At 33.8% G+C, this 27,612-nt stretch overlaps 1 protein-coding gene across 2 annotated transcripts in view; it reads left to right on the top strand.

Moving 5' to 3' along the window:
- NAA15 (N-alpha-acetyltransferase 15, NatA auxiliary subunit) overlaps positions 1-27,612 on the top strand; it is an 82,384-nt gene that overhangs the window by 50,841 nt on the left and 3,931 nt on the right. The window contains exons 10-18 of one of the 2 annotated variants that reach the window (XM_082727638.1): positions 48-120; positions 2,768-2,937; positions 4,123-4,275; positions 4,788-4,916; positions 6,036-6,249; positions 14,364-14,557; positions 18,969-19,077; positions 21,221-21,319; positions 26,804-26,947. In XM_082727638.1, the coding sequence (XP_082583764.1) occupies positions 48-120; positions 2,768-2,937; positions 4,123-4,275; positions 4,788-4,916; positions 6,036-6,249; positions 14,364-14,557; positions 18,969-19,077; positions 21,221-21,319; positions 26,804-26,947 (1,285 nt within the window). Of the gene's footprint in view, positions 1-47; positions 121-2,767; positions 2,938-4,122; positions 4,276-4,787; positions 4,917-6,035; positions 6,250-14,363; positions 14,558-18,968; positions 19,078-21,220; positions 21,320-26,800; positions 26,948-27,612 lie in introns of both variants that reach the window. The other variant, XM_082727637.1, reaches the window with a different exon arrangement.

The raw sequence follows: 27,612 nt of genomic DNA, 5'->3' as shown, positions 1-27,612 counted from the left end.
CATGTATATATATTTTATTAAAGTGTGCTTGTTTGTTTGTACTCTAGGTGGCAATCATAGAAGAATTAGTAGTAGGTTATGAAACCTCTTTAAAAAGCTGCCGGTTATTTAACCCTAATGGTAAGTGCTCAAGTTTTATGTTTTAAAACATCTTGAAATTTTTTAATATATTATGAAATTCTTAATCAGAAGGTTAGTATATTCATTATTTAGACAGTAAGCTTAGTATATTTAAACTTATTTTTCTTTTTAAGATGGAGATGCATTAATTTGCACACTGAAAATATTTGGCTAAGAAAAGAATCATATTTTACTGGAAAAAATATAAAATTTAAAACATCTATAAAATTAGACTTAATCATACAATGATCCTCCATCATTTACTCATCATCCAGTTTTAATAATTCTTAACTCATGGGAAAACGTATTTCATGTATATTTTTACCTGCTTCCCTCTTTTCCCATGGTATTCTGAAGTAAATCTCAAACTCAGTCACATCATTTTATCCATGACTATTTCACTAGTCTAAGATTATAACCATAATATTATCATTACACTGAACATTAATACTTTGTTACGATCAAAGAAAAAAGTCCATGCGTAATGTTTCCAGTTGTCTTAGAAATGTCATCACCCTCCACACCCCTTGTCTTTAAAGTTTGTTTGAATGAGGATCCATATGAAATCTGTGCTTTGAGTTTAATATGTCTCAACTCTCTTATAAAAAAATCCATAGGTTTTCTGTTTGCTCTTTTTCCTGCAATTTGTTTGTTTAAAAAATTAGGATTTTTTCTAAAGTTTTTCCATAGTCCATATTTTCTTGAATGGATTCTTACGGTGTTGCTTAACACGTTATTCCTTTGTCCTCTAAATTTGTTATAAATTGGTAGTTGGACGTAGAGCTGTGCTGTTTAGTATAATAGCTATCAGGCTCATGTGACTATTAAAATTTTTAAAAAATTAAATAAAATAAAAACTTTCCTTAGTTGCAGTAGCCACATTTCAGGTGCTGCTCAGTAACTGTGTAAAGCCAATTCCTACTACCATATTGGCCAGGGCAAATACAGAACGTTTCCAAACTTGTTTAAGCTTCTCATAGACAGGTCTGAGTAGAGGATTAATAAGATCTACTTTTTTTTGTTTTCCCCTTTTAAATATAGGGGGTGAACAAGGTTATTTCTTGGCGGCGGGGGTGATAGTATATTCTTCCATCAGGAGGCATTTAGTGTTTTTTATGTTAGCAACTGTCAGGAATTACAAACTGGTGATAGTCTATCATTCATCTTCTATTATCTTACAAGAGAAATTTCCCTTCATCTGTTACCTGTTTATCCAGTATTTTGGTTTGTATAGGAAAAGCAAGGTAAATGCTGCTTCTTTCCCCTTTATCTCCTACTTTATGTTGTTTTCTTTACTAGTTTTCAGAATAATGAATTCATTTAGTAGCATCCTTCAAAGATGCCAGTACACATTTTAAAGGTATTATGAATTCATGGGTTTAAACATACTTGATGTTTTAAATCATTGCAGTTTCGAATGGTTCCAGCCTTCACATACCATGGTGTAGTAGTTGATAGCTTTTTTGCAGTTTGGTATGACAAGATATTCCAGTTTATCTGGTCCACTGCCCATAGCAGACCTGGAATCCATTGTTATTCCAAAGGAGCCCTGGTTCTTACAGTGGGAAAGCCCAGTATGGGACCTGGGGTGCTCATTGCTATTGGGTTGATCATTGTTTCTAGGTCTCAGATTAATTTTAATAATACTTTTTAGAAGGCGTTACCATGGTTTCATTGGTTAATCATCATGATGTTCCTTTGATTATCAGCATTTTCCTACATATTTTACAAATGTGGAAGAGGTTCAATGACATGCCCAAGAATATGCAGCACTTTAGTTGCAGATCTATCAGATCGGGAGTTGGTGAGTTCCACTCCTATTGTTTGTCCACTGAGCCATCCTGCTTTTACTAGGATAAAAATAAGCAATTTATTGCTTTCTTTGAAAGCAAATTAACAGTGCTTAGATTTTAGATATTGGTATTAAAAAAAGTATTTTATAGTGTGTGGGTTGTATATTTAACTTACACATTTTCTTGTGAGTGTATAAAAATTATGAAATAAAATGTAGAGTAAGCATTTTTACTTAACTCAATTTTGGTGTATAGTTTTTATTCAACCTAAATTATGCATCATTGCATATCAGCATAATATTAGAATATATTAGTATAATCACTCAAAACTCAACCACATCACAAGTATATTTATGTATAGTTTAGTACATTAGCTAGATACCCAATTAAGCAGTCAGGCATTTTTTTTTTTTTTTTTTTAACCTCACATTAATGGAAAATCAAAGTTTCTTCTGATACCTGTTTCACCCGTCATAAATAACATCCTGATCTTTATAGTTTTATAGTACTAGCACAATTTGTCTCTCCCCGTCCCATTCCTTTCAGTTTCTTTTTTAGGTAGTTTTTTTTATATCTTTGATCTCATTTATCTGCCATATTTATTATATAAAGTCTTTACTAAATTCAAGGTTTTGTGTTAGGGGCTATAATGATACAGAACAGACAACATGGTCCCTTCCAAAGATCTTATAAATTTAAGGATGGTTTTATAGCTAGATACATAAATAAATGGTTCAAACTACTTTTCCGTTTTAATAAAGATAAAGCCATTTGGAGGTGGGTACTCTCTTAATATATGTAATGACTAATCTTGGTTTATTTCCTCTCCCACCCACCTCCCCCACTTTTTAAAGATGATGGAAAAGAGGAACCACCAACCACATTACTTTGGGTCCAGTACTACTTGGCACAACATTATGACAAAATTGGTCAGCCATCGATTGCTCTGGAATACATAAATACTGCTATTGAAAGTACACCTACATTGATAGAACTCTTTCTTGTGAAAGCTAAAATCTATAAGGTAAAAATCCCCCTCCCCCTTTTTATAAGGTAATGAGTCTTACAAAAACTTCTTTCTATAATTTGTAGATTCTGAAAGCGATAATTAAAATGATACATTTGATGGCTCGTAAAACCTGGAATAAGTATAGAACATTTCTCAGTCGGATTACTTTTAGATTTGTCATGGTCATAATTTACTCATTTTTATCTGTATAAACGCAGATATACATACATGCATGTGGTTATTCAGATATGTGGTTATTCATATTACATATTCTTATATACACACACATCTGGTTATTTTCTTGGGTTTAAGTAGTAACAGTATAGTTACTTGAAAGTAATTTGCTGCGACATGTTTGTTTCTGTTAACATTGGAGTATGATCATGATCAGTATCTGCTAATATCAGTGAAATGAAACTGGAGATTTTACTATTTTACTTATCTTCTTAACTTCTTGGTCTTACTTGACAATCTCCAGTCATATGTTTTAGCATCATCATAATGTTGGCTCTTCTTTTTTTTAATACAAATACAAAGTAGTAATAATAGGTCTTAGGGAAGAGATTGTAAACTTAAAATTTATTTACCAAAAACTAATGAAATTAAGAATTATTTTGAAAGCACTTTTCAAAGCCAGGTTATGCTCATTAGTTTTGTGGCTTTGACAGGTGGACTAGTAATGTAAATTAAAGCACATCGTGGAACGTCCGGTAATAGGCAGTAAGTTTCCATGATTGCTTTAGGGTGGAAATTTGGCCATATCTTTGCCTTTTTTTTTTTTTTTAACTTTTCAATATTGATCAATAGTTTTAAAAAAAATAAGCATTGTTGTATGTTAATAGAATTTCCCTGATACTCAACCATGAACCCTTTTATGAACTATATGCTGTTCTGATGTAAAGATTTTAATTATTATTTATTCTTAAATTCAACCATTACTTTTGAGTATTCTTTATGTGCCCGACACTGATACAGGCAGTGAGATATAACCGTAAACAAAAACAAGTCTTTACTGTCAGCCTGTATTCTATATCGCCAGAAAAGTATCAAAATGTATACATCTACATTGATTAGGGTCTTAAGATCAGTCAGAAGAATACCTTTTTTTCTCATTTGTGTTTTAGTTATTTATCAGTAGGTAACTAATTACCTGCATGGTAAAATTAGCATACTGACTGGTTTATTTTGCTTTTCTATAAGCATGCTGGAAATATTAGAGAAGCTGCAAGGTGGATGGATGAGGCCCAGGCCTTGGACACAGCAGACAGATTTATCAATTCCAAGTGTGCAAAGTACATGCTAAAAGCCAATCTGATAAAAGAGGCTGAAGAAATGTGCTCAAAGTTTACAAGGGTTTGTACATCTAATGTTCTCATGAATAGTTTATACTTGTATATTTTTCAAAATTTGTTTTTAGTATTTTTAGTATGAAAATAGGATTTTAACTGAATTGCCATAGCAGAAGGAAACTGAAATCAATATTCGTATAAAACATAAATAAAATTTTCTTTTTAGTTGGTTGTGGGTTTTTAAACTGATTTATATTGATGTATGTTCAGATGAATTTTTTTTAGGGGTGAAAGAAACTAATGTTAAGACTGCTTGCTGTGTGCTAGTGTTCTCTTACGTTACTCTCCAACTCCAGTTACGTACATCTTTTGATTATTTACAAAGATATATTTTTTTCAGTGATTAGAAATATAATTCCACTTCCTTACACATAACTGTTCCTTCTAATTCTGAAAATGGTTAGAAAGATAGAAAGTGATTTTGAAAGAATTTCTTTATCAGTTGACCATATTTTCCTTCTTAAATTCTATGAAGTGCTGTATTTGGTAAGAAATGTTCTTAAAATTTTTATATAGGAAGGAACATCAGCAGTAGAGAATTTGAATGAAATGCAGTGCATGTGGTTCCAGACAGAATGTGCCCAGGCTTATAAGGCAATGAATAAATTTGGTGAAGCACTTAAGAAGTGTCATGAGATTGAGAGAGTAAGTACTAGATATATATGAGTTTCTTATTTTTTTGTTATATGTTGAAGGTTTTGAGAAAGAAAAACTGTAGTTTTTCTTCTTTATAATTCATAGCAAGTGATTTCTAAATATCAGTGCTCACATTTCTACGGTTTTTTAACGGAAATGTGAAATGTTTAGACTACATTTTCATCAGACTTGCCCATTATCTACTATTCTGGCAAGAATTCATGTGAAAAACTTGATAGAAAGTTTGTAGCTTGGCTGTTTTTACTGATTTTTTAATATTTCACATTGCTGCTCCATCTTCAGTAATACTAAGCTCATTAAGTTATTCTAGAAAGCTTTTTGTTTCAGGGGTTGATTGATGATGCATTATATCTTTGATAGTCATAAAGTATAAGCTTTGAATCCTTTCTACAGTATTTCTGTAGCCTGTATAATTCCTTATTTTCTGATACATGCATTGTTTTCTTAGTCCTCTTCTGATTTATTTCTATCATGAATGGTTAGTTTTCTTTTTTTCTGTTTTTCACAGATAAAAATAATTTATATAATTTCATGCTGTTCTCTTATTAAGCCCAGACCCCAGAGCTAGTTGAATGTGTTAGGTTCTGGTTACTTGACTTAAATGCTAATTGATTCCTCTCCCACATACCAGCACAACATTATGTAGAATTCAAATTTGTATTATTAGAAAAATTGCCAAATACTACACATAGTCTTTGCAGGTTATTCTAAATATAAAAACTGAATGTTTAATGTGCAAATGTACTACATCATTATGTGTATAATTATTTAAATTAGTTGATTAATTATGTTAATTAATTGATTTGTCATGCTAGCTTTACGTATGATTAAGGAAGGAATAAATACATATATTTCAAATCATGTGTTTACTTTTCATTCAACAAATAATTCAGTGCTTGGTGTATGCCATATGTTGTGCTAGGGGATGGCTACTTGTATTTGCTTATTTGATATGCAAAGTATTTATATTGGATGATTGTAATTTTAAATACATTTTTATTTTACTAATTTTTTCATGTGTAGGAAACAAGTAATTTGGAGTTTGGTTTCTATAGTTTTCTTTGACATTGTTTTATTTCAGTATAATAAAAAAGATAATTTTGTTAGCATTTTATAGAAATCACTGATGACCAGTTTGACTTTCATACATACTGTATGAGGAAGATTACCCTTAGATCATACGTGGACTTACTAAAACTAGAAGATGTACTTCGACAGCATCCATTTTACTTTAAAGCAGCAAGAATTGCTATAGAGATTTATTTGAAGCTTCATGACAACCCCCTTACAGATGAGAATAAAGAACATGAAGCTGATACAGGTATAATACTCAAAGATATCTTATTATTTGCTGTGGTATGTATATGCGTCTTTGTATTTTTGTGTAGCATAAATTTTTCTTGAGATTTTTAGTAGGCACCTTGTGGGAAGATGTTACACATGCTTGGAAAATGATCAACATTTTGTGGATTTCCCTAAGCAATAAAAGAAAAATACTGTTTATACTTTAAAACGTTAAGCAAGAATTTAATTTGTAACTGATTATTAGCTCTTAAGAAGTTGAATTTTATGAGTTTAACATTTAAAATCTGGTTTACCCTGTACTGTAAATTGCTAAATATCATTAGTGTCAGCACTCTGCATTAGTGTTGGCTGTCAGTATATCTAGTTAGTCTTCTTTGTAAAATTTATAATTAACCTACTGAAAGTTGAATATTGCTTAAACATTAAAAGCCAGCTTGGAATCAAACTAGTGAAATTGCCTAATGATTTATCATTTGGCCAATTTTTAAAGTGCTGTTTTTATGCCATGATGCCAGAATATATCGTCTTCCTTAGATAATTATTTGGGAAGGGATCTCAGAATAACAATGATACAGGCATGTACAAGGAAAATGTGTGTCAGATTTTATTATTCAATCCTGAGCTTATTTTTCTTCTGAAATTACTGTTGGTTGTTTTCTGTTTCCTTCTTCCTGTTAAAGACCTTTGGATTCCTTTTGTTAATTTTTGTTAAAATTTAAAATCATAAATTGAAACCCTTGTGTAGATTTCACTTGACCCTCTATCTGTTGTTGTTTCTTTAACTAGAAAGCAAATGCCAGTAAGAATCTACAGAACAATTTGCAGTTGAAGCTGAGAGCTGTGATCCTGTGGCTTCTTTTGTTTACCTCTCTGTTTGCTCCTCTTGCCTTTCTCCTCTTCTTCAAATTATACAAATGATAACCCAATTACTTCTAGTTAGACAAAGTTAAAACAATTCAGAAATACAACTAGGCAAGTGTGAAAATCCTTTTTTACTATTCTTTGTACCCATAGATAATCTTTCAAAAGTTATCCCTATAAAAGGTTCAGTTGCTTTTGTACAAATTTACATATTTGTTTTATGTGTATGTAAACTCCAAACACATATTTCAGGTCAGTTCTTTGAGTTTTTGGTTTTCTTTTCTTTTTTTTTTTTTAATTTTAATCCCATAAATGAGTGATGTTCTCTCCAATATTTTACAACTTAAACTTGTTTTTTCATAGTGTTGCTCCGTATCTGCACATAACCTATTACAGTCATCAGTCATTTATTTTTTAAAATAACTTTTTTTTAAAATTTTTATGATTATTTATTTGAGAGCACAGGTAGGCAGAGAGTCAGGCAGAGAGGGCGGGGGAAGCAGGCTCCCTGCCGAAGCAGAGAGCCTGATGCATGACTCGATCCCAGGATCCTGGGATAATGACCTGAGCCAAAGGCAGCAGCCTAACCCACTGAGCTACCTAGGCGCCCCATTTTAAAGTCTATGTAGGAACCTATGTGGGGTTTTTTTCCCCCTCACCTTTACAGAGCTATAATAAATGTCCTTGTACATCATTTTGTACTTGTTTATTTAGCATGGATTGTTAGAAGTGAAAATTACTGGGTTAGAGTATGAGAATTTGAAATAGTGTCAAATTGCCTTCTGTAAAAGATTCATCAGTTTTTATTATCACAGACACTATGTTGAGCTTATCTTTTACTTTTTTGCTAACACAAAAAATTACCATCCTTTACATTTTCACTATTTTGGGGAAAATACCTGATTCATAATTCCTAGATTATTTAAAGATTTATTTATTTATTTTTAGAGAGAGGACGCATGTGGACACGCTTGTCTGGGGGTGGGGCAGAGGGAGAGAAAGTTCTAAGCAGACTCTGTGCTGAGTGTGGAGCCTGACACAGGCTCAATCTCACAACCCCAAAATCATGACCCAGGCTGAAATCAAGATTCAGACACTCAACTGGCTGTGCCAGTTAATTCCTAGATTTTTAAGAATGGAACATCTGTATATATTTTCATGTGGCCTTTGGCTTTCTTGTGTAAATTGCCTGTTCATGCCTTTTTCCCATTTCATTTTTCAACTTGGTTTGTAGAAGTTCTGTGCATGTTCGGGACTTTGATCCTTGTTTATGTATTGTAGAAATTTTCTTCCTGTTTTACTTCGTTCTTAACTTTATGGTGGGTATCTTTTATTATGGAAAAGTATTTTTATGAGACAAAATTTCTTTAGTCTTTTGTGACTTCTTAAGTCTTGCATAGAAAGGCTTTTTTACTTCAGAATTCAAAATATATTTTAGAAGGTATTTATCTTCTGTGTTTCCTTACAGTATTCTGTTATGTTTACAATCATCTGTAGTTAGTATTTTAAAAGATTTATTTATTTATTTTGAGAGGGTGGGGGGGTGTAGAGAGGGAGAGGGAGAATCCCTAGCAGACATGGGACTCCATCCTGTGACCCTGAGATCATAAACCCAGCTAAAACCAAGAGTTGGATGTTATCTGACTGTACCACCCAGGTACCCCTCATCTGGAGTTAATTGTTAACATAATGATGTGAAGTAGAAGGTAGCTTATTACCCCCAAATAGACTGCTGGCTCCTCATCAGTATTTATTGGTACGTTGTAATATTCCCCACTGCCTGGCTCAGTCAGTGGATCATGCAACTCTTAATCTCTGGGTTTTGAGTTTGAGCCCCACATTGGATATAGATAGATTATATATATTTTAAAATTTTTAAAAATAACAAATGTCACCTTTATCATGAACTAAACTGTGAAACACAACGTAGTGGGTTATAGATGTCTGGTTCTAACATGCATCAGAGCTGCTTGTAAAGATATTAAACTGTGGTGTTGACATCAGTATACAAGATTCTATTATGGTCTCTTTGTCTCTTCTTTAAAAAATCTAATACTATGTCTTTAGAATTTTCTTGCTTTTATATCAACTTTCTTTTACATTTGAACTATAGAATTAGCTTGTCAGAAAGTTTCTTTTGGAGTTTTTAATTTGAATTGCATTTAAGATACAGATTACCATTTGGGGTAGGGATATCTTAAATAATACCACATCTTTGCATACTAGAATGCATTGTATCTCCTATTTGTGTTTTAGTGTAATTGTCATATAACTTTGGTGAATTTACTGTTAGCATTATCTCTACATGTCTTTTTTTTTTTTTCCATTACAGTATTCTAAATGAATATTGTTGTAGTTTTTCTTGGTATACTTATTGAACTCTGATATTAAGCTTAATAGTTTTTTCAGTTGATTTTTAAATAATTTTTATGTAAGCTATTAATCTGTAAACACTGGTAGTTTTCTTTTCAGTATTTATACCTCTCTTTTTCATGCCTTATCGCATTGGTGAAGGTTGCTAAAAGTGCTAATTAATGGAAGCAGTAGTATGCTTGCTGCTTTTTTTAACTTTAGACTTAATATTTCTGTGGTCTGCCATAATGCCTGCTATTTGTAGTAAATATCTGGTAGTTATCCTTTAGTTATCCTTTATTTGGTTGAGAAGTTGTGGTGTTTTTATCTATTTTCTTAGATAAAAGACTTAGAATCTTAGTCATGTGGCCAGATTTCTTTTATTTTGCCTTATGTGAATGTTGATTTGGCTGTATAGAGTAGTTTAGATTTGGGTGTTATTTGCTATGTATACACTTATGTATGCATACACATACACATAATTTTTTTTTTTTCAAAATATTGCAATATTCCAGCATAGTAGAATTCTCCTCTGGCTCCTCCTAAGTGAAAATTCTGAGCCTTTATTTTGTACACACAAGTAGTAGGTAATTCATGTAAAGTTGAGACACTGTGCTTATCCAGATAACTAGTGCTACATTAAGTGAAACAGGATTTGAACTCTTAGTTTCTGTATTAATTTCTGATGTGGTTATTCCTTTCTCTGTTTTTGTGTGGGAACTCTGTTATTATGAGTTAGGTGAGTCCTTTCAAGGCAGTGGTAGATAACACAGAATAAGATCACAGAATAGCCAGTGGGCCAGATCCATACTGCAGTTTGATATGATAAATAAAGTTTTATTGGGACTTAACTTATGTTTATGCATTATTTATGGCTAATTTTGTGCTACAACAACTGTGTTTAGTTGCATCAGAGACCCGTGGCTTACAGAGCTGAAAATATTTAGTATCTGGCCCATTACAGAAAAAGATTATTGACTCCTGGTATAACATAGTGGAAAGAAAGAACCCAGACTTTGGAGTCAGAGTGAAGTGGATTTAAATCCTTGTTCTACCTTTTATTATTAATCTTGAGTTAATATTTTTCCTCTGATACCTCAGTTTTCTCATACATAAAATAATATTATACTATAATCCATGAGATTATTGAGGATATTAAGTAAAATGTATGCATGGTGTCTGCTATATAGTAAGGATGCAAGTGGTAGCAGTTATTTTACAAGTCATTAAAAGGTCAGAATTCTTGTGGTTATTTATTTGTAAATGTCTTGTATTTCCAGAATGTAATTTTTGGTCCTTGTTTGAAATTTTCTTTTTTAGTAGTAAGGGCTTCTTTACTAAGAAAAAGAGAAACAGGTATGTATTTATTTTTGATGGTTGTTGTCTACTGACACATAATAAATTTCCCTAAATTTAGCAGCTTAGAACAACTATTTTCATAGTTCAGGAATTTAGAAGTATCTGGGTTGTTCCAACTCAAGGGTCTCTTATAAAGCTGTAGTTAAGTTGTTGACGGGGCGGTGTAGGGGCGCACCTGGGTGGCTTAGTTGGATAAGTGTCTCTGCCTCTTTGGGTCAGGTCATAATACCACATCCTGGGATTGAGCCCCACATTGGGCTCCCTGCTCAGCCGGAAGCCTGCTTCTCCCTTTCTTTCTCCTATTTCCCCTGCTGTGGGCTCTCTTCCTTCTCTCTCTTTCAGATAAATAAATAAATAAAATATTTAAAAAGAAAAAGGTTAACTGGGGCTAGAAGATCCATTTCCCAGATGGCTTTCTCACATGGCTTTTGGCAGGTGACCTTAATATTGTTAGTCTCTCTAGAGGGTTTCTTCAGTTCCACGAGACATAGTAGCTAGCCATGAAGGCAAGGAAGGAGCCACAACACTTTTAACGTTCTGTTCTCTTGACATAACACCCCATCACTTCCTACATGTTCTGTTTGGTGGAAGTGAGTCACCAAGTATAACTTATATTTGAGTGGGAGAAGAATCAGACAATTTGTAGACATATTTTTAACTTCCATGTTCTACATTCTGAGCACAAATAATTTACATTATTCTTTTATCCTTTTTTTTTTAAGATTTTATTTGTTGGAGAGAGAGAGCAGGAGCAGGGAATCCAATGCGATACTTGATCCCAGGATTCTGGGCTCATGATCTGAGCCAAACGCAGACGCTTAACTGACTGAGCCACCCAGGCGCCCTATTTATATTATTCTTACATGCAGATTACACTTGCCCCTTCTGAGGCCTTCAAAAGTCTCATTCCATTACAGCATTAACTTGGAGTCTAGTTAGTTATGTATGTATATGAGGTACTGGTGCTGATGTGATTTCTTGAATATGGTTCTTTAGTATAGCTGGTATAGCTCTTCAAGTGTAGTTCTTGATATGAAATCCTGTGCCGGGGCTCCTTGCTCATTCTCTTAAATAAGTAAATAAAATCTTAAAAAAATCCTGTGCCAAGTACATGTCCAGTATAAATTGATTGCAAAGGAATATTCTTGGTCAAAAGTGGGTGGTGAAGGGGAAATGGAAGGTACACAGGAGTTACTGGTTCTGTCAGTTCTCAAGTCCAGTTGAGGATAGCAGTTCTTTGATGAGGGCTCACGATGTAGTACTAATTCTCTAATGGTTTCTCGTTCTAGGCTCTGGTTTTTTGGTTCCACCTTCTGCATTTTCTTTCCTGTTCTTAAAAGTTAGCATTTGTGGGGTCCCTGGCCAGCTCACTTGGAAGAGCTTGCAACTCTTGATCCTGGTGTGGGGGTGCAAGTCCCATGTTGGGTGTAGTGTGATTACTAAAATTAATTTTTTTAAAAAAGTTAGCATTTGTTTGCAACTGAGTAGTTTTTCAGTCTGCTTCCAAAATTTGCGAGTCTTTTATACTATCTCTATTCCTTTTAGTCCAGATTTGCTGTTTCTACCCATAGAATTCTCTTAAGAATTTTATAGTTTTTTTGTGAATTTTATTGGAAGCCACATGCACAAATATCATTGTCTACCTTGAGTTTTTGCTGAGAGGACAGCACCCTTGAGTGTCTTAGAAGCTCTGTTGTTTGAAAGGATCAGTAAATCATACCCTTAAAGTTTTTAAGAGAAAAGAGCCTTTTGGGTGACCGGTAGCTGAGGCATCATCTTTTGAGTTTCAAAGGATTTTAAAGCCAAACTCTGCTTTCCTCATTGACATATTTTCTTGGCAGTTCTCTGAATTTGACCTTTGCTTAGGAGCCATTTCCAAAGAGGCTGAGAATTTTGAACACTGTCAAGTCCTTCTTCCATTTGTTTCTTTCTCTTGCATTTTAATTACAAGCTTCAAGAGGAATCAGGTGCTGCCTGAACAACCATTTTTTTCCCTTTTTTTTTTCAGTTTGGAAATCCCTCTAGCTAGATCACTCAGTTCATTTGATACATTTTATGATGTTACTAAATACATGTTATTAAATTTTCTGCCTCTGTGTGAGTATGACATGTTTCACTTACAGCCTCTTCAAAATCCAGACTTTTGAGCTTCATTAATTCTTTTTTCCATGTCTTCCCACCTTTTGCTGTGCTCTGGAACCACAGTCAGTCCTACATTTTAGGTTTTTATTGCAGCAGCACCCCATTTCCAGGTACCAAAATTTGCCTTGGTTATCTATTGCTGCCTAACAGATTGCTTACACAGAGCTTTAAATAGCAAACATTATCTCAGAGTTACTGTGGGCCAGGAATTCAGAAGTTACTTAGCTTAGCTGTAGGATTTTGAAAAATGTGGGTTCTCTCAGGAGATTGAAGCCAAAATGGCAGCCAAAGACTTCTGAAGGGTTGATTTTAGTAGGAAAATCTGCTTTCAAGATGGCTTACTTTAATGGCTGGAGGCCTTTTTTGGCCACACGTGTCCTTCCATAAGGTTGTCTGTGTATCTTCACAACGTGGCAGTTGGGTTTCTTCTGAGTGGTCCAAGAGAAAGCAAGGAGGAATCCACTGTGCTTTTATGTTCTGATCTTGGATGTCATACAGTTTGATTTCTAGCATATTCCATTTGTTGGAAGTGAGTTAAGTATAGCCTACAATTAAGGGAAGGGGAAATAGGTTCCATCTTTTGAAGGAAAGAGTTTATGGGCATATTTGAAAATCACCACTGTGATGGTATACTCTAGAATGACCTTATTCATTTCTCACTAAGTATTACCCAAATAAATACCAGTTGTACACATAACTTTCATATTTATTGCTTGAAGACTATAGATTTTTTTTACTTTATTATCTAATATTTGTGATTTTCAGTCTTTCTTTTGAGACATTCCATAGTTTGTACCACGCAAGCTATTGTTAATTTTCAGTGTCGAGCTTTTGATTTATCATATAGTTATTTATTATTCCATGAACAAATATTTGAATATTTTCTGTATATTCTGCTAGTATTCTGGTAGGCCCTGAGAATACAAAATTTATGAGTAAGATAGGGTCTCTCCACCAATTCGCAGTCTAAAAGAGAAGCACATGTATAAATGAAGTATTGTGACAAGCAAATATATATGTCATAGTAGCAGCAGTTGAGTATAGAGAATGAATAACTCACAAGGTTAGAGAGGCATGACTAAGAAAAAGTGTAGTCTAAGGCCGTAGAAATATGAAACAGCTTGTTAGATTTCTAGAACTGCAAGAGTAAGATTGCTGGGGGAACTTTTATGCTTTTATGTTTTGCTATGATTGCGACACCAGGTCTCCACCTGGATTCAGAACATTTTTTTGAAGGGATCATCACAGTGTTTTCTAGCCATTGTGGAACCATTAAATGGCAAGGTACACATAGGCACATGAACTTGTATAACATGTCATATTTTGTCTGGGAGTTTTAATGAGAATGCTAAATTAGTGATTGATCATTACTAACCTGATTAATATGCTTTTCATTAATTAACGTATTGCCTATAGCAAACATGTCTGACAAAGAGCTGAAGAAGCTACGGAATAAACAAAGAAGAGCTCAAAAGAAAGCCCAGATAGAAGAAGAGAAAAAAAATGCAGAAAAAGAAAAGCAGCAGAGAAATCAGAAAAAGAAAAAGGATGATGATGATGAGGAAATTGGAGGTCCGAAAGAAGAGCTTATCCCTGAGAAACTAGCCAAGGTACTTAATAATAGTGTTGAGCACAATTGAGTGAAATTTTGTGACCAGCTATTGTCATTTTATACTGTCTTATTTAACTAATTTGATTATAGATTTTAGAGTGAAAAATCATTTTAATTTTTTGTCTATTTTCTTTCTCTTTCTTTCTTTCCCTCTCCCTCTGCCTCTCCTTCCCCTTCTTCCCCTTCTTCCCCTTCCTGCCTGCCTGCCTTCCTTCCTTCCTTCCTTCCTTTGTGTTTCTGTCTGTTTGTCTTTCTGTCTTCCTATCTGTCTTTTTTTCTTTCTTGGAATAATGATCCTGATCCAGAGTAATCTGGTATAGTGGAAGGTTTGGGTTTTTGAGTCATTCTGATCTGGGTCCACATAATCAGCACTTATACTTCACTGTGTGTCTTGGACACTTTGTCTAACCTCTCTGATGATACTCTCTTGTATAAAATGGGACTAGGAAAAAATCCCTACTAGGCAGGGATGTTAGGATAAAAGGAACTTTATGTGCAAAGAATGAAGCATCTGTTAAAAGTGGTAACATGCAACTTTTTATATCTGGACCAAATTGAGCTTATCTCTCACCAGTGTGTCAGTTTACGGTATTTCTTTATTGGACTTTGTAATTTGAACCTAATCTCTCTAAAAGCCCCTAATCTCTCTAAAAGCCCCTAAATATCTTCCCCCACGCCAAAAATCATGTCTGCTGTTATTAACTGTTAAGCTGAAACCAAGGTATTCATTGTCAGGTAAGCCATTTTGATTAGTAACATATCCATGCAGTTTTCTTCTGGCCCTTGGTGTTGGGCTACTCCATGTGAAAATAATTGCATAGTTTTTATGTTAAAGCAGTGAATACAGTATGCACATTAATAATTAAAAAGTCAAAATCAACTGCCTTATAACTAAGAAAAATTATAATACCTAATAAGTAGAGTTGAAAAATAGTTTTAGGATCAAATCACAAGTAAATGTATAACTTCTAGGAACAAAGATACTACCTTTTTATTGTTGAGAGTTTATTGGAAGAATATACAGAATAGTGAGGAAACACAGAAAATTGACCTTTTAGGCCTCATGGAGAATTATACAGTTATTCAGGGGTAATATCAGCTTTAAGAGCTTTCCATCTTTATGCTTCAGCTTTCTTTATTACTACCACTTTTACCACTGTCACTGACTGTGTGCGACCACCATTTTTTCTACATGCTTTCTCTGTAGCCCATAATTTTTCCTAATGACTTTTCTTTGTAACACTTCATATCTTCCATTATACTTCTTAAAGAGAGGATCTATTTGGATTGCTTAGTCACTGTCTAATAAAGGTTACTTACCCCCACAGAGCAGAATTTTTATACCAAGCCTCCTTATAGACTATTGACCTTGTGTCCACTGTATCATAGCTGCTTTTGGGCCAGATACCAAGTTATAGTCTAATTATTTATAGCTAGAGATTTTATAGTCTCAGAAGAAAATAATCCCTATAGAAATTGCTTTATTTGGAAAGAGCCCAGTGAAAGGTACCAGTTTCATAGGCTGCCATTTAATATATACTATTCTTGCCTGTTAGGCATATGGCACACTTCTCTTCCTAGGATAACTACCTCCAGGATGCCCCCTTCTAATAGCATCCACACTTATTTATATCCCTAGTGTGGTGGCAGTGCTAGATTACACCAAGCCATCATAGTAAGGTTTGGCATTGTAAGCTGTTTTAAAAAGCTGCTTGCCAAATCTAGATTTACAGTGTCTCGATTCCGATTTTTTGTGATCCTATATTTTATCATTATTAATGTTATATTATTATTATTGTTATATCATTCTTAGTGTTAATAATGGTATATTTAGTGTCACCAGTTCAGGATTTTATATATGTAATATAAAATAAAAGCATTATTAAGTTAGCAGTAATTCCACTTAAAGAAAAAAAGAAAATAGGAAGAGGTTTAGTGAGTTTTAATATTCAGTTAGCTGAGTATAAACCGGAAATCTTTGTTTCTCCAACTTACCATGAGGCAGTAGTTGGTATTTATGAATTCCCTCATGTACCACCAGTGCTAATGTTCCTCCTTGCCTTCAGGTAGTATTCATCTCAGCTGGATTATTTTTTCCCTTCTGTGCACACATGACATTTCTCCTCATCAGTGTATTATTATTCTGTCTGTATGGGGTTTAACAGTTCTAAACTTTCTGTTGCTACTCTGGGAGTATAGGGAGATGTATTCCTATACAACATATTGTAATACAGATTAGACTTCACATCAGTTTATAAATTTAAAAATCACGTATGAGCAAAACTGCCCTTGCGGATCTCTTACATTGCCCATCAATACAATGCAGTTCCAGTCTGTATCTCTTCCAACTTAGGTAAATTCAGATCTTCACGACTATCTAAGTTTGAGAGACAAAAATGAGTACGCATAATTCTGGCAATTTTCATCCAGTACTCCAATCAGTGAACACAGGACCCTAGCTGAGTTTGAGACCAAGGAATTATGACTACCATTTGTTTAGTCCATGTCAGTTCCTGTGTGCCTCTCCCAGTGTGAACATTTTGCTATATTGAGTTTCATTTTGGTACTTAATAGGGTTGTCGTGCACAGAATGCAAAGTTGTGAGAGAGGGAGAGAGAGATTTATTTCTATGCATCTTGTCTTTACAGCTTTAGGGACTTGATGGTACTTTTTTCTTTCTTTCTCTCTTTCTTTTTTTTTTAATCTTAAACACTGATTGTAGAACTCAACCCTGTTGATAGGCTTTTGTATATATAACTTCATATTTCATTATGTATATATGAATATAGAATGTAGGTAGCTTTATTATGGTTATGTACATAACCATATGTGCATGGTTTTGTCAGACAAAATGATAAAAATCTTACCTATACAAGGCACACAGAAACGTGGGGACAATAGGTCCAGATTTTTTTGTAGTGGCATATGTTGTTCTTTATTAGGATTGCAGGCAGAATTTCTCTTTTCTTTTTCTAAGCTTAAATACTTAGATTTCAGTAAGTATAATGCTCATATTGACTTAGCTTCCTTATATTCTTTGTTTCCATTTTGTGACAGCAGTCATATCCCCCTGGTAGTAAATTACCCTGGTCATTATAGTGATCCTCATTTCAGTCTGTGCTCTGGAAGTCTTAAAAAACTTGATACAGCTCCATTACAATTTCAGTTTTCAGTTCTTTACCTTTCCCTGGTAGACCTTTCTCCTCTGTATACCACAAATCCCAAATCAGTAGAACATAAAATTGTGGAAATAAGAAGCAAAATATCTACAAATGTATGAGAAAGGCACACTTAGGAGATCTCCTCTCTCCCTGCTGTCTCTTGGTATCCACGGCTAGTAGACTGACAGTGCCATATAGTGATTTCTTGTTTAGAGCATGTGTCCTTCAGAATAATGCCAGCTGCCTACATGCTAGTATAAGGTAAAACTCCTAGACATCACTTTCTTGCCTGCGGTGTTTTTTATTTCTTTGTTTGTTTTTAATGCTGTGAAATAATTTCCTTAGCCAGAATCTGTGTTGGTAAAACCACAATTACCATATTGGTAGAGACATGTGGGGTTGTTATGGCAAATACAAATTCCACCAAGGATAAATCTTATTACCTCTGTGATGAGACAAGGCAAATACAGGCATGGATATTCAGTACCTTTCTGATAAATATGGTATTCTTCTCCAGCCCCATCCCAGTCTACAGAGATGAATTTTGTCTTAGATACTCAGTCTAGGAGTGTAACAGTAACACAATTATGTAGTAAGTATTTCCTGTCCAGGAATTATTACAGGTATATAATTAATATGACATCTACATAATTAATAAAGGATGACAGAGACAGTTCAATAAACATAAATCTTCTTAAATGCTATCTCACCATTAGTATGGCATTGGAATAAATATGGATTCTATAGAATTTGTATGAGAACAAAGCAAGATAGAATGGTTATTTTACTGCCTTTAATAGCTTGATCATACTTCACTTTGAATTTAAAAAGAATGTTGACTCATTCTGTAATATTCTCTATCTCTCTCTCTCTTGACCCCTCTGCATCCTATTTAATATTTCTCCTCTGTCCTCCCCCCATCCTACCCCTTGGCTACCTTACCTGTTCATCTCACTGTCTTTCTTTGCCTGGTTCTGTTTTATCTTTCTTTTTACTTGTTGGATAGTTTCTATCCAGACATAATATATATATATGGTTAAAAACCTGTGAAGAGTTGTAGAGTTCAAATTCCCCTTCCTTTAGATTATGGGAAGTTAAAATATGACAGTATTTCTGGGTAATAGGTAAGTGATTTTTACCAAAAAGAAAAAACCCAGAAAGTGAAGTGTTTTTAATAGAATAAAGTCACATTCTTTTCCCCCTCCCCCATCTTGCTTCCATTTGTATAATATCTTTTATTTTTGTTAGGTTGAAACTCCATTGGAAGAAGCTATTAAATTTTTAACACCGTTGAAGAACTTGGTGAAGAACAAGATAGAAACGCATCTTTTTGCCTTTGAGATTTACTTTAGGAAAGGTAGGCAATTAGGGTATAGTGGCCCTGACAAAATTGATCACTGTATTTCTTAGATATAGTCACCCAAATCCAGTGTTCTCACCACGATAGGGTTTTTCCCAATGTAGCTTCTCACAGAAATGCCTGTTACATGTGTACGATATTGTGAGTCTCCTAGGACATTAAAATCAATAATAGATATACATACATAACTAAGATTAAGGTCAGATACAGTAGTTACTATGTTTAGGTGTGGATAAAATTAATTAATGATACTGAGCTTTGATTAGTGCTTGATACAGAGGGAGCACTGAATAAATGTTGGTTATTATTAACTATTGTTAGAAGATGTGGTGCTTGAGGTGTATCTTGAAAAATGGATATTTCTAAAAGAAGATGCATGGAAAGGAAGAAGATGCATTAAGAAAACACAAATATGCTTAAATAATGTTGAGGTTGTCTATTGTCCGAGTCAGGTAAAAGATAATGGAACCTCTTGGTTGTCTTGCTTAGAATGCCTAGACTATATATAGATACTAAGACTTTGTGGTATTGAATTGCTATAATCCAGGTAGTTCATTAAAAAAAAAAAAAAAAAAAAGTATATCATTAAGGTGACACATCCTGAAGGGAAGGGCAATTGGTTAGTAAGATCTGACAGAAGGTTTTTGCTCCAAGCAGTGTAACTGTTCTAAAAGAGATTGAATAAAATGGTACCTCTATAGAGTTTCCATTAAAAAATCAAGTTTATCCAAAGTAATTAATAGTAATGTTGGGTAAAGGTTGCTATATAGCATTGCTTGGAAATAGGACACAAAACTATAGTTTGGTTTTAATTTTTATTAAGATATTTACATGGGGATGTAAGATAGAGAAAGGGCCAGGAAGAAATAGATTAAAAAAAACAAACAAACAGGTGGTCTTTTGATGGATTTGAGTGATTACAGTGGTTTCCATTATATTTCTGTTTTCCAAAATGATTGTGTTGTAATTTGGAAAAGAAATTTAATAAATAGTCCAGTAATTTTAGGAACTTCTAAAGAAAAGTTAATGCAACTCCCCTTTTTCTTTTTCTTTCTTTCTTTTCTTTATTTAGAGAGTGCATGGGAGCTATGTGGGGGTTGGGGGGAGAGGGGGAGAGAGAATCTTAAGCAGGCTCCATGCATGGAGGAACCCAGTGCAGGGTTTGATCTCATGATTCTGAGATCATGACCTGAGCCAAAATCAAGAGTCAGACCTGTAATCTACTGAGCCACCCATGTGCCGCAATACAACAAATGTTCTTAAACAGAATCCTGAAGTATAAAAAAGCTGTTCTCCTTAAAGTGGGGAAGGGCAATCTGAATTCCTTACAATTGGCTTCTTGATTGTGTTCTAACCTCTGAAGGGCTCTTCAGCATTTGGAATTCACTGTAGTTGTGTGATAGGCAGTATTTTTAGCTTTCTGAGTGTTGGAGTAAGGGAAAAAGAAATGTCAGAGGAGCCTGGAGTTTTGAATTTTGTTATTTGGAGAATGGTACCAAATCGGGAAGTCTTAACAAAGAAGTGGTTTTTAGATGGGACTTGGAAGTGCAGTGAGTAATCAGGTGAAATTTCCATTCAACAGATGGAAACACTACTGAAGCTTGGGAAACATGAGGGTGTGTAGGGATAGTGTAGAAAGATATGAGAAATCACTGAAAACATTACCTTGGTGAATATTGTATCTTTTGAGGAGGAAGCAAAACCAGGGATTGATTAGGAGAGGACACCAAATTAGGAGGGAAACCATTTCATATGAATGTCACAAAACCCAAGAAAAGAGCTAGTCTGAAGTATCAGTAATGAAGTTTTATAAGTAGTGCAGAAAATCCATTTACTTCTATTAAATTAGGAGGTTAAGAAATGGCTTAAGTTTTGTTTATATGGCATTAGTTCAAATATTATTGAATGCTATCTAAATTTTTTGTACTTCATAAAACATTTTTTTCTTAATGAATATTGTGTGGAAAATATTAGCTAATGTTCTAATCTGAGGAAATCATTTGCTTCAATCATGTTGCAGTTCACATATGATTGACTGTAAATTAGTTTCTCTATTTGTAATTCTCTAAATTAATCCTCCAAAGGAGGGCAGCTTATTTTATCAAATGATCAAAATATATTTTACTTTTTCTTTTTATAGAAAAGTTTCTTTTGATGCTACAATCAGTAAAGAGGGCATTTGCTATTGATTCTAGTCATCCCTGGCTTCATGAGTGTATGATTCGACTCTTTAGTACTGGTATGTTTTTGTTTTACATTATTTAAGTATTTGATTACAGTAGTGGATAGTGACTGTATAAGTGATCTATTTAACTTTGTCATAAACTCAGTCATTTTAAAGCTGATGTATTTTAAATTAGCTAAGGGGAAAAGCAGGATTCTTTTCTTTGTGATGAAGGTCTTTATTTTAAGGCTAGAAATGTTACATGATTTTGATATAGAATTGTTCAGTCCAAATATTTGAGAATAACCTTTGTTCCTGTTTCTAAAAAGTTACATGTAAGTTGAAACTTTGAATCATATTCATTGTGTAAAGTTTTTTAATAAATCATTCTAAAATTGAAAAATCTCGTTGAAATTGACTAGCTACCTCCTTGCATATCTGTCTTCAGAATTCCTGGAGTCATAAAATTTTTGTTACTAAATATAGATTTAAAAGAACTTTAAGGCATTCACTGCTTTTCTAATATTTTCATAGTAAGATCCATTACTTTTAATATGAAGTAGAACTAAAGAATTTGAGAATGTAAAAGGTAGAATTTTATGCTAATTATTTTTCATTTTATAGTTGAGAAATCTAGGCCCTTAAAAGATTAAATGACTTATTCAAGGTAACACAAATAATTAGTAATGAAGCAGGAATGAGAGCTCAGGTCTTCATATTATTCTTTATACTAAAGAGCTATACATTTAAAGTAAAGTATTCCTGTAGTCAAGTGATGGTGGTAGTTTTAATTTTTAAGTGACTGAATCTTTATAATAGAACAATCTGCAAGTACTGTTAAATTACCTATCTCATTGCTGAATACTCAGCCATATTTGAATCCATACATATTTAAATAATGAGAGTAAATCAGTCTTCCCAATCAGTCTTTTGAGAAATGCTAAATTGTCCTGATTAAGAACATTCTTTTGACTTCTGAGAAAAAATAAAAACTTACTTCAATTATATTTATGCTTGTTAAAAAAATTGATTCCTGTTGTAGACACTGAATCATAGAATGTTTCTCAGATTCTTAAATTATGAAATTAATAAATAACATAACCGCCTTATAGAAAATAGAAGAAAGAATTGCTATATTTATTTATTTTGTTTTTAAGATTTTATTTATTTATTTGACAGAGAGAGATCACAAGTAGGCAGAGAGGCAGGCAGAGAGAGAAGGGGAAGCAGGCTCCCTGCTGAGCAGAGAGCCTGATGTGGGTCCTGATCCCTGGACCTTGGGATCATGACCTGAGCTGAAGGCAGAGGCTTAACCGAGCCACCCAGGCAGCCCAGAATTGCTGTATTTAGAGAAAATAAAATTTCTAGTATCTTTTTTTGTATTAAACTTTTTGAAATAGTGAGTTAGAAGATGAAGGCCAAGAGTAATGGTCTTAAATCCATTCCTGGTTAGGATGGAGTGCACTTAAGCTGTTTTGAGAATTAATATAAACACTTTATTCATATAATCAGCTCTTTCCTAAAACGTAGTAAAATAATACATAAAATTCTATGAATTTGGAGACTAACCTTTGAAATAGGAATTAAAAGTGGCATATCTGAGTATATTTATTTACAGTATGTGTGTGGATTGATGAACATACGACTGTTTCCTTGGAACAGTTCTTTCAAGAATTAAAATGCTCTTGGATTTCAGAAGAACAAAGGCAGGATGGTCCTGATGTAAGAATAGAATTATTTTGTGTCACTGTTAGCTATACCCATTGCTCCAGATGTTTAGCTGACAGCTTTGTCAGGAAGAGAGTTACAAAGTAATTCTGATTTTGACTAAATTTAGACAAATGATAATTTGGAGTGATAATGATGCACTGTCTCTTTAAAAAGCCTTCAAGAATTGGGTAGACTGCTCTGTTAAAAACAGGTGTATACTGTATAAAAATATCTGAAACTACAAAGGCACAGAGTCGGGGCATCTTTGATATACCCTACAGGGTTCCTTTAACTAATATATTTGGTACTTAAAAAAACAACAACACTGACTTAGAAGTAATTTTTCAAGAACACGTTTGTCATGTCAAGTTATATTATACTTCTTCACAAAGAAATTCTCACAGTAACACCTTTCTGGGAAGTATGGGGATAAAAAGGTGCATCAACACCTATTTTATTATAGAAACCAAGTAAATATACTCATTTTAGGCTGATTATGAGTACCCTTAAAATCCTTCAAATGTTGTTATACTACCAATGTAATTAGTATCTGCTACATAGTAATTTACCATACAGGTCATCTTTCTTTCCCCCTTTTAATTATGAAGATGATTTTCAAGTTTTTTTTTTTTTTAAAGTTATAGGACTTAGAGCAACTTAAACTACTACATTCCTGCTTACTTACTTACTTCAATTATATTTATGCTTGTTAAAAAAATTGATTCTGCTTAGGTATTCAGTTGTTTCATTATTCATTTACATGCTTTTAAAATCACTGGTCATCTTGTTCTACAATGAATCTTTTGTCTTTTCCTCTGTCATTTGTACAAAATCCTTTTTTCTTTTATTTGCAGATTATTTTTCTTCTATACTAATATATTTCTCTCCTAAAAACTTCATTAATACTCTCATTTATCTACTTTACTGTTTTGAGTGGTAATCACTTTTAGGTTGTCCTTTAACTAGTAGTGAGTAGTCTTTAGCTTACACAAAATATGAGTTTTTTTTTTTTTAAAAAAAGATTTTATTTATTTATTTGCCAGAGAGAGAGAGCACGCACAGCAGGCAGAGTAGCAGGCAGAGGCCGAGAGAGAAGCAGACTCCCTGCCAAGCAAGGAGCCTGATATGGGACTAGATCCCAGGACCCTGGGATCATGACCTGAGCCGCAGGCATCGGCTTAACCGACTGAGCCACCCAGGTGTCCCAAAAATATGAGCATTTTCTACCCAAATTATAAACGAAAATGCCAGCTAGCCTGGGAATCCAGAGAAATTCTTTTTCTTTTTCTTTAAGATTTTATTTATTTATTTGACAGAGATCAAAAGTAGGAAGAGAGGCAAGCAGAGTGGGGGCGGGGGAAGCAGGCTCCCTGCTGAGCCGGGAACCTGATGTGGGGCTCAATCCCAGGACCCTGAGATCATGACCCGAGCCGAAGGCAGAGGCTTAACCCACTGAGCCACCCAGGTGCCCCAGAGAAATTCTTTTTGCTGAGAATCAGCCCCCTTTTCAATGCGACTGTTAACCATTGATGATTACTAACTTAATCTGCTTTAGGATGAACCAACCATTATTTTAATTTTAAGATGTTGAAAGACTCCAATCAAAAGCCTCTTAGAGAAGGTTTTATTACCCTTCCCTCAATCAAGTATTGCTTTTCTGTGATTCACAAGACATTGTTCTATCAGAAGATAGCAAGGAAGATAAGTAGTCTGGGATTTTTTATTTTCCTGAGACCTCAATATTTTTTGTTAGTTTTAATCACTTTCAAAGGATTTTTAGATTGATCCAGCAGCCCTCTAGTCTTTAGCAATAAAAGCTTATCTAATAGATTGTGATGTTTGCGGTTGCTCCTTTCCTTAAAGATACAGGTAAAATTGCATTCTATAGAATTCCATACAACATTCTAAGTTGTACTGCAGCAGAGTTTTGTTGTTGTTGTAATTAGTATCTTCCTGGAAATTATAGTTCCAGTCTGCATAACACAAGGGAGTAAACAGAGTCGGCCTCAAACATTTTGTGATTTAGTGACAAATATTTTTGGAAATAGCTATTAATGGAAGTTGGGAGTTACATAAATATTTCCTATTTATATATCCCAAATATATATATTTTTTAATTGTGTGGGCTTTTTTTTTTTTAAAGCAGTTTTGATTTTTCTGGGAAGATTGTTTTAATCTGAGGAAAACGGATTTAATGAAGATCATAAAAACATGAAGCTTAGCTTCTACCTGTAACCAACTGTAATCTAACTATGTGATTACTTTCCCATCTTCATATAGTGTCCGGAAAGCACTTAATGCAAAACAACAAAGCCCATGGAAGTACCACATTTTATAGAAAATCCTTGGTTTTGACATAATGTTCATTGTAATTGGCTATAATCTATTTTACCAACTTTTCTTTGAGTTCTCTCTGTACTCCTGCTTCCCCTGAAAAACAAATACTGATAAATTGTAAAAGTTGAAAGTACAGCCATGATGGAGTTTAAGCTATATTCTTTAATAACTCATTTAATTGGGGAGAAAAGCCCTCATTTAATTGAACCACTCAATTCTATAGAATGAGAGAAGAAATATTATTTAACCAACAAAAGTCTTATAATTAATTATTCAGGTACATAATAATAATATGTCAAATATTTCATGTAGATGTTTACTACCCAAGATTTCATGTTTAATTTTAAACTTAGGATAGTGATCCATTAGGGAGATAATGAAAGCAGTTTAGTAAGTCATTACTACCATTTGAAAATCTAAAATAGAAATAGAGTAGAAAATACCAGAATGCATAGCACAAAGTTAGGGTTAGTGTTCTGTGCAACTTTTGCTTCACATAATGAGTTAAGTACATGGGATACATACTCATCAGTACGATATTTGAAAAGTGACCACCGTGGTTCCTAACCATAAGGAAGATACATTTTCAATCTATGACAAAAGTAATAATAATTTATCAAATTATATATTTAGCTATTATATAATTAGCTCTCTTATATATAACCTTTCTTTACTGTGATCATTTTAGGTTAGGTATTTCCTCAATTTTATAGATCAAGAAATAAGTTCAGAGAGGTTGTGACTTGTCCAAGGCTAGATCCAAACCCAGTTCTGTCTGGCTCAAAGCTTCAGTCTCTCTCTATATATATACCAAAATAATGATGGGAAAAAAGCACACCAAAATTCAGTCAGTGTTTGGGGCGGGGAGGGTCAGCTTTTCCATCCCTAAATCCCAGGCCCTGGAAATAAGATTATTACTAGCATGTAGTCATTACAGGAAAATACTTTGTTGATCCTTTAGAATTTATTATATAGTGATAACTCAGTTTAAATAGCCCCTACAAATAAAGGTCAATGAAGTCAGTCATATTGTCTTTTAAAATTGCTAAATTTTATAATGCCTTACTTGGGTATAGAAGATGGAGGTGAGGAAAATTCTGTTGTCTTCAGCACTCCATAATTACTGTGACAGTATTTATCAGGTAGGTGTCATCAAAGCCCCTTCTTTACAGACTTGATTTGAAGTTGAGGGGGGCAGGCCTTTGGGCTTGGAAGGCTACAGAATTACATCTTTCATTACCTGTTTTGCTTTCTGTTTTTTTTCTGAAAGTGAATCATTTATCAGTGAGATGTCTTTGAATGCTATTAGAAAATCATTAGATTATTCTGCTGACACACATTCTTTACATTTATTTAATAAGCTCTTTAAATGTTGAATTATAAGTAGGTTCATCTAGTTTTTACGTATAATTGCTGTATTTCATCAGACTCTTCCACATAATTTTTTAACTTCTGCAAACTGTATCAGAGTATCTAACTACTAATAGAGTTTGTTTTTAATTTTTTCAGCAGTGTGTGAAAGTAAAGATTTACCTGATACAGTTAGAACAGTATTAAAACAAGAAATGAATCGTCTTTTTGGAGCAACGAATCCAAAGAATTTTAATGAAACTTTTCTGAAAAGGAATTCTGATTCATTGCCACACAGATTATCAGGTAATCACATTATTTTCTTTTTATCTTAACCTTCTAAAACAATTTCAGTTTTTATCGTAATGAATCAGTGACAAGGTTACATATTTCTCGTGGAAGAGGTATTGCAATTATCTCACATTTTAGTCTTATGAAAATAGCTTAAATATGCTTCCTATAAATTAAATCTTTGAGACAAAATTATTACTGTGCAACAAGGTCAGTAGTTTTTCCTGGTTCAGCATTGTCTTTACAACAAAGCAAGTATACTGCATTTAGCTACATATTACATATAGTGAAGGTGGGAGGAGAGTTCTGTTTTTTTTCCTTTCTCCCTTCAGTGTGTTCTTAAAATTCACTTGGATGTAACCATCATCTTTCACTTCTCATGCTTATATAAGATATTAAACTAAACAATGCAGAGCACTTGAAACCTTTTCACAGGCAGGGGTCCATGCTGGCAGTCCACAGTCTGGACTTGATGGGACCATGTGGGTAGTGCATTAGTAGGATGCTTTTAGAATACCTGGCTAAGAACGCCAGCAGCTTTGTATGCCTCTGGAATTCTGAATTCAACTTTTTGGCCCATACCATCAAGGTTGGATGTCTCCTCCCACATCCCCATCCCCATCACATTTTGTGGAGTATTCCCCTCAGCCCCAAATTATGTTCATTTTAAAGAAGAAAAC

This window comes from Mustela nivalis, assembly GCF_964662115.1.
Source record: "Mustela nivalis genome assembly, chromosome: 4".
Taxonomy (NCBI): Eukaryota; Metazoa; Chordata; class Mammalia; order Carnivora; family Mustelidae; genus Mustela; species Mustela nivalis.
The sequence above is the reverse complement of the archived record's forward strand: the minus strand, read 5'-3'. Positions and strand labels throughout refer to the sequence as shown.